The 8,519-nt window shown below is 41.6% G+C and overlaps 1 protein-coding gene across 2 annotated transcripts in view; it reads left to right on the forward strand.

Annotated features, from left to right (window-relative positions):
- The window catches only part of cep89 (centrosomal protein 89), a 55,317-nt gene extending 48,883 nt beyond the window's left edge, over nucleotides 1-6,434 (forward strand). For both annotated transcript variants that reach the window (XM_056412901.1, XM_056412902.1), the window contains one exon: nucleotides 5,687-6,434. In XM_056412901.1, coding sequence (XP_056268876.1) covers nucleotides 5,687-5,996 — 310 coding nt within the window. In that variant the 3' untranslated portion in view covers nucleotides 5,997-6,434. The remainder of the gene's footprint in view (nucleotides 1-5,686) is intronic.
- The last annotated feature ends 2,085 nt before the right edge of the window (nucleotides 6,435-8,519 follow it).

The following is an 8,519-nucleotide window of genomic DNA, read 5'->3' on the forward strand; positions in this document are numbered from 1 at the left end:
TCTATCTTGTTCGAGGGCTATTGAATTATCTCTTTGTATTTGCGAAATAACACACTTCTTTTGCAGTTCGGGAACAGAAGGAAAAATACTATTTATTGAAGGGATAATTAAGGACAGATTGTCTCATGCGCAGGTCTCATGGGGTTCCCTGTTTCTGCCTCCCAGCCTGACTTATAAACCCGGCTGCTCAGATAACATTGAGTCGTGTTTGTGTCTGAGCTGACAGGTCGAGGGTGTTGAGGGGGAGTTCTGTTGCAGCTTCCTGGAGCTATACTTGTAATGGAGACGTACTGAGGTAGAAGAGCTGCTGCTGAGCCTTTTGGGTCAGATGGCAGCTGTGCAACCTACTGGTCACCACAGCTTTCCCACCAACATCACACACACACAAAACAGACACACTGTAATTTTCCACCTCTTTTTGCGGCGAGATTCATCTTTTTATTTTGTCTGAGCAGCTACAAAAGAAACAATGCAGTGTGGTTGCCATGGGTAACATATATTTATTATATATATACACTATCGTTCAAAAGTTTGGGGTCATCCAGACAATTTTGTGTCTTCCATGAGAATTCACTTTTATTTATCAAATGAATTGAAAATTGAATAGAAAATATAGTCAAGACATTGACAAGGTTAGAAATTATGATTAATATTTGAAGTATTAATTTTGTTCTTCAAACTTCAAGCTCAAAGGAAGGCCAGTTGTATAGCTTATATCACCAGCATAACTGTTTTCAGCTGTGCTAACATAATTGCACAAGTGTTTTCTAATCAGACATTAGTCTTCTAAGGCGATTAGCAAACACAATGTACCATTAGAACACTGGAGTGATCGTTGATGGAAATGGGCCTCTATACACCTATGGAGATATTTCATTAGAAACCAGACGTTTCCACCTAGAATAGTCATTTACCACATTAACAATGTATAGTGTGTATTTATGATTAATGTTATCTTTATTGAAAAAACAGTGCTTTTCTTTGAAAAATAAAGACATTTCTAAGTGACCCCAAACTTTTGAATAGTAGTATATATATATATATATATAGGTGTGTGTATATATATATATATATGTATATACATGTATATATATATACATATACGTATATATATGCATTCTGTTTTGTCTTGAGGTAATCAGCAGATGGGTTAGACGGTGGAGTGTGTGGGTCTTTACTCAAGGAAGAAAGTGTTTTTAGTCACTCAAAGAAACATCATTAATCATTGACTTTACGTCTCATGGGGTCATCGGACCCTATGAGACGGCATAGATCCTATCTGCCTGATGGATCGTCTGGGTCGTGGAATTCCTGCTCATGACTACGCCACTGTCCTGTTGAGACTCCCCTCCTCCTCCCCACCGCCATCTGCCTGATGGATCGTGGAGGTCTCCATCGTGGAATATGCCTACTATGAACTATTCATACACTCTGTCATATTCATTGAATGTATTTAACTCTAAATCTGTCCTTCTGTACACATTACATCTATTGCATCTGTCCATCCTAGGAGAGGGATCCTCCTCTGTTGCTCTCCTCCAGGTTTCTTCCCTTTTTTTCCCCCTGAAGGGTTATTTGGGAGTTTTTCCTGGTCCGATGTGAGGTTTTGGGGCAGGGATGTCTATGTGTACAGATTGTAAAGCACTCCGAGACAAATTTGTAATTTGTGAAATTGGGCTATACAAATAAACTGAATTGAATTGAATTGTAGATGAATGAGTGTGTTTTTCCTCCTTTTTTCCCCACATAGTTGAGTCAATGCTCTCAAGATACAGCTGGCTCTCAGAGTGACTCAATGATTTTAGATTAATTCGAGAAATACAGTATTTTTGCAACAGGTCCCCACATCTAAACAACTAAATCCATGGTTTCACTTGTCTCCAAAATGCTATATTTGATGAGCATCCGTTCACTCCGCACCACAAATGGGAACTTGAAGGTGGCGCTGCAGCCGTTAGTCAGCTGTTCGCTCTGTCATAAGCAGACGAGCAGGTCGGTGGGTTCACTCTGAGCAGCGTGCATGGAAATGAATTCTTATAATAAGTGTCTGATTAAATGGGTTTTCATCAACGGTTGTTCCTTAACCCTTGTGTTGCCTTCGGGTCAATTTGACCCGATTCAATGTTTCACCCTCCTGTTACCTTTATATTTACTAACATATTTTACCCTTGAGGTCAATATGACCCCAGCTATTAAAATCTCCAGAAAATTATTAGAATTAATATTGTTTTCCAAGTTTAAGTGTGAGGTACTTTATGTTTGTTTGTTGACTCCCGAAAGAACACCGACATTAAACATTGAATCGGGTCAAATTGACCCGAAGGCGACAGGAGGGTTAAATATTGAATCGGGTCAAAATGACCCGAAGGCAACACAAGGGTTAAGGACACAGAGCTGCTCCAGCGTGGTTGTAGGCTATTAGTCTTATTTTATGTATCACTGCTTTAAGACAGAAAAACAACAACAAAAGCGTATCTCCAATCCGATGTGTGTGTTTTTACCGTGTACCGGTTGAATCCAGTGAAAAGGATTCATTCCTCTAAATTAGTAACACGTGTTTAAACTTCGTTTTGAAGAAGTTGGGGGTGCAGTGTGTCCTGCTCTTCTAACCAGCTGACGCAGACAAGTCCGTCGCTTTCTTTGAAGACGAGACTCTTCCGCCTGTCACTTCCTTTCAAATGCACATGAACAATATTTGAGTTGTACAGTTATGCTGATGTTCCTTACGCTGTAATAAGCGTCAAAGACACGGCAGCGGGTTGCCTCAGTTGCTGACGTGTCCGATGCACGTGACGAAAGAGCTTTAATCCATCAGCCATTATAGCAATAACAGCACACGCAGGTAATTGCAGTGCTGTCTCCTTGGAGCTGTTGTTCTATTATCACTCCTTTCTTTTGTCTCGCTCTGTAAATAGCAGGCCGTTGATTGGGTGAAACTCCCAAAAAATAAACGTCAGCTCTGACGTGGAATATCATTATTTTTGTATTTATTATTTTAATTTTAAATTTATTTAACCAGGAAATGCCTCATTGAGATTAAAAATCTCCTTTACAAGAGTGTCCTGGCCAAGACAGCAGCACGTCACACAAAGTAAAGACTCAAGTCAACACAACCCAGCTCACACAGGAGCACATGCCTCCGTCAAAGAATACATCTACGACCAGATGAATTTCCCTCCAATTCTTTCAATCTATTTTTAATAAACACCTAAAGAGAACTTTAAATTGTTGACAGAAAGCCCGCACATAGAACACAAGTCCAATCCGTGATAAGTGATCTCAGCTCAACGCACCCCACAGTCTTGAATCAGTGAATAGTTTGCTCAGTTGTCAGGGAATTGGCCCAGTTGTCGTCATGTGACGTAAGTGTGGAACTCGGGCCTCGACATACGTGGCCGCATCGACTGGGAAAAGGGTCAAAGTAATCTCCCAGTAGTCAGTAAGCGGCCAGAGAAAGATCAACGCGGGATCTTCTGGCTGGAAAAATCGTATTTCCTTGATTCAGTCATGGCTTTTATTGTCATGATCCGGAGTTTTTGTGTCTTATTTTGAAGTCCCTGTCTCTCATGTCATCCGTTTCCCTGTACTTCCTGTCCCTGTGATTGTCTGCCCTGTTCCTGATTGTTTCCTCCTGTGTGATTGCAGACCCCGCCCTCATTGATTCCACCTGTGCCTCGTTGCCCTGGTTATTTACTCTGTGTCAACCCCTTGTTCTGCGTCAGTTCGTCTCTAATGTTTTGCGAGTAAAGGCTTTTGTTTTTGAATCCGACTACCTCGTCTCACAGTCTGCTTTTGAGTCCTACTCCCCGTGGCTCCCAGCAATTCCTTAACATTTCTTCCAAATGAGTCTTGATTGATGATGTGTTGAATGGGCACATTTCTGGACGTTGAAGTCGTTCTACTGCATTACTGTCATGGCTGTCGGTCGTGTTCCTGTCAGTCTTATCAAGAATGTGGCAAAAGCTCAAACTCTGAAACAGGCACTACCGTATGTGTCGTGGCCGGTATAGTGAAGTTGAAGGCCTCCACTTTGACTCTATAACAGCTGGTGGACAATATTTCCTAAACATGACTAGTTGTATTCCTTGAGAGTACAACATCTGTAATGGTGTCACGTAAAGTGTTCCTTTTTAAAATGGACATTATCTAGAGTTAAATAATTGAGATATTTATCGTGCTGTATGACAGAGTAACAAAAAGGTTTTGCTGGGGTCACAATTATGGTTAGGTATGACCTGATTAAACTCAGTCTAGTTGTTTAATTACGCTTAATAAGGGTCTGTGGAAGCGAAAGCTTAAGGCCACAAGTAATGGAAACGGAACACAGATTTTATTTTACTTTTCTCACCACTCGCCATTTTAAATCGACGGTGATACAAACTACAAGTCATCAGAGCTCTCATTGTGCCGATTATGCTGATTAGTCTTGTCCCTCTTGGTGTTAAGAAACTGATCTGGAGGAAGAGTAAAAATAATCAGTTGATTCTGTGTCCTACTGCTCTGACGGTTATTTCCATATGATCTGAATGCCTCGCAGAGCCCAAGGATTGCTTCTTTATTTAGAAACACTTCATTTTTTCTTGCACTGTGCCAGTTCATCTGGCAGCTCAAGCAACTAAGCGAAGGGATGAATATTGTGGCCAGTAAAATCACAATGTTTTAATCTATTAATCTTGATTTTAAAAAGTATTGTTTTTGTGTTGTGAGAGGTTCAACCAGCCTTAACGCCGAAGGTCTGGAAGAGGTGAAAACCACAGGTAATCAGAAGGAAACCACAGGAATGGATGTTTTAAGCCAAACGCATGTTGTTGATGTGTATCCCTGACAGCAACACAGGTAGAGCTAAAAAAAAGAGCATCTCCTCACAACTCTTGGTGTGTAAACTGCGAGGCTTCTTGTGCGCCGTGCAGCATTACGCTGCTCTACGGTGCTTAAACACAAGCATCTTCACAAATGCCACTCTGTCACTTCTGATCTTCATATTTCCCACCATTACCCTTTGGATGCAGAGCGCTCCTCTAAGTGGATCAATGACACACTGGAATCCAGGCGTAGGAACGAGGTGCACAAGCCTTTCAGATCCGCCCGTTAGTTTGATTGGTCGTACTTGCAGTACTTCAACATCTTTGACATGAAAAGATTTAGTCTCCTTCAATCTCACTGCCCACTCCCACATCTTCCATTTGACTTGCGTCATTCAACTCCTCATTTTATATTCCCAACACTGAAATGTAACCAAAGCAACTACAGCCACGATTGTGCTCCATCACATTCTCACGGCCATTGCTGATATGAGCCTTTCTCTCCGACATTTAAAAAAAAGTAAAACAATGCTTCAGGCACTACTTAAGAAATAATTGGTTGAGGAGATGACGCATGCAGCTGTGTTCCCAGGAGCCCAATGTTTTTGGTTAAAGAGTGAGCACGAGGCAGTCCTCCAGCCGCAGTGATGTATGAATGAGCTTCGTGACGACAGCGACGCTGCTCGCCACCTGTTATTCAACTCAAGAGCACCTTTCATTTGGGTTGAGTTACGTTTGTCAGCCTACAAGTATATATCTTTTTTCTCAGTCGTAATTGTTCACTTGAATTGTCAGAACTTTCTTTCTCTTTCTTTCCTTTGCCCTATCAGTTTGCACATGACTAACTGATCGCCCCCTTTTCTCTCCTCCTTCTGCTCCTCCAGGGAAGTAGAGGAAGAGCTGGAGGTGGTGTGGCAGGCAGCAACCAGGGAGAACCGACAGATGAGAGAGACTCTTTTGGACTCGATGCTCAGTGCAGACCTCCACGGCAGCGCCTCTCCTGGCCGGCCTTCCCAGGCTCCAGATGAGGCCACTGCAGCCACCCAGCATCAAACACACGGCTCCGGGCCTCTCGCCTTCACCTCTTGTCAAAGCCCCGGGCACCAGAGAAGGTCCATATTTAAATGCGACTCAGACCACCAAAACAACCCCTTGGACGAGAGGCATAAGCATGGGCTGGATTTCTATTGTTAAGATTCCTGAAGCCATAAGCCATAGGTGTGTTCACTCATAATGGCGAGATAGAATGTGGAGATAACTACATTATGGATGTCAACGTACCAGCATTAGCCAGGACCCCTTTGTTTCGCAGGTGAAACCTTAAAACTTGCACCGCACCGTCCTCTGGAACAAAACTGCATTGAACTACTTTGTAAGCACATTCCTCCGGTAGAAACATGGATGGAAAGTGAAGTGGAGGCAATGGCCGTCTGGGTAATGTCACTTCAAACTTTTGTGTCCTGCTAGGAAGCTTGGTTTGGGCACAAGGATTGCAGTGATAGATATAGTACATGGGCAACAACAAAAAGCAGAACGAAGCAGTTTTGACAGCGTGCCAAAATATACCTGGCATCTGGCTTGGTAGTAAGAAAGAATCTTTATAAAGATTTTTTTACCTGTTAAATTTGTCTGTTTTATTGACCATGCCAACTAGTAGGTTTGCAATATATCAGTTGATTTGTAATGACGGTGGGCGTGTCCATCGCGGTGGCCGGTAGTTCAGCGCTGGATTCTGTTTATTTTTATATTTTTCTACAACACAAACACATCAGCATAACAGCATAGCGACGCAGCTTTTTTTTTGGATAAACTTTTAAAACAAGGGTTTTGTCCACTTTTTCCATCGATCCAGCGTGGCGGCAGAGGATCCGTTGTTTAACCCACAACCATGACTGTGTGGCAGGGTCAGCTCAAACACCATCATCAAGTTTGGGATGAGAGAGTGTGGTGGTGGGCCTGATCTCCGACGACGGCGAAGGCCTACCTGGAGAAGCTGCTGATCTGTCACCTGCCAGGACAAAATCTTGAATCTTGAATCTTGAATCCAGGAATGGCATATTTTGTTTTTAATAGATGAACAATCTATACCCATGTATATTCCATCCATCCAATATTGGAGAAAGTTGCATTATTTAGCTCGATCAAGGTGATCTTGTCCTAAAGAATTAGGCCAATGTTGCCACCTGCTGGGCATTATTATCATAGTCATATGTTATAATGTTACACGCTACAGAACAGGCAGATGTGGTAAAGCTGTACAGAGAAAGTAGGAAATACAAAATGTTCTAAATGACATGAGGGATTTTTCTGGATAAAATTCTGTACTTCAGAGCTTATCCTGAAAAGATAAAACACGTGTTTATGTACAAAGAAATGCACTTGTAATTATACATACTTGGCTCTCGCGTCACATTATTCTTATTCCTATTATTTCCTTTTTAAACTATCAGATTATATTTTTGGGCATGATTTAGCTGAATTTGTAAACTAATTTTGACTTTCAATTAAATCTTCTTTACACACTGGGAAATAATGATTGTTTCCACTACAAAACAGTCGTGCACTCAGTGGGCATTGTTGATGTCATCCTCTACCGTGACATCACTACCACAGCCCTGCTGCATCAGACCCGCCGGGCAGAGAGCCGTCTGGATGGAGGTGACCACCAGCCCTGCCGACGAGCCCCGGCCTCATGACCCACAGGTATGATAGCTGTAAGGGACGAGGGACACGCCCACACCTGGCAGCCTGCCAACACATCGAGACAGCCCAAATATGGCATTGTGCCTCTCAGCCACAGTCATCCGCAATGAACCTGATACATGTGCTTTAAAACACAACAACAACAAGATTACATCATGACTGCCGACCATACATATACTCATATGAATGTATACATTTAAGGATGTAAGTTTCTTGCCTCGACAAAAGCATTGTTAGAGAGGCTCTTAAATACTTAAATATTTCATCAAGACATCCAAGAATTGAGAAGGTTTTGACGCAAGATTCACACCATGTATGAATTTAGATTAAAATTCAAACGCTATAAAAATAATAATAAAAATAATGCATTCCATTTGTATAGTGCTTTTCGAAGTACTTAAAGATGTTTTACATCACATAATTAAAACATCCTAGAAGCTATAAAAAAGAAACTAGAACGGGCACTCGGTAGAGCGCATACCTTCGCATATCACAAGATTGGGCATTGAATTATGAACATTTTGGCATTAGTTGCATGCCAATTGGATATAAATTGACCGCGCTATGGTAAAAAGAAGATTTTGACCTTTTCGTGACCTTAACCTTTGACCCGATCGATCCCAAAATCGAATCAAATGGTCCCCGGATAATAACCAATCATCCCACCAAATTTCATGCGATTCAAGAAGATGTTGACCTATTTCATGACCTTGACCTTTGACCCGATCGATCCCAACATGAACAATATGCCCAAATACTCTCCTCTTCCAAATAGGTAATCTCTGTTGCAAATGTGTTACTGTACAGTAGTGTAAATATGTTTTTACCATAAGCAGTATTTGTAATAAACAGCACGTTGTCTGGTATTCAGGAATGTACCAAGTAAAATCCATTGGTTGGGAACTACTAACTTCTAATAGCTGAATAAACCTTTAAATATTCAAATTATTATAATAGGCTCTTGGATCCTTAAAAAATAAGAACGCAAACATCCACAATCAACATTTACATTCA

This window comes from Pseudoliparis swirei, chromosome 4 (assembly GCF_029220125.1).
Source record: "Pseudoliparis swirei isolate HS2019 ecotype Mariana Trench chromosome 4, NWPU_hadal_v1, whole genome shotgun sequence".
Classification (NCBI taxonomy): domain Eukaryota; kingdom Metazoa; phylum Chordata; class Actinopteri; order Perciformes; family Liparidae; genus Pseudoliparis; species Pseudoliparis swirei.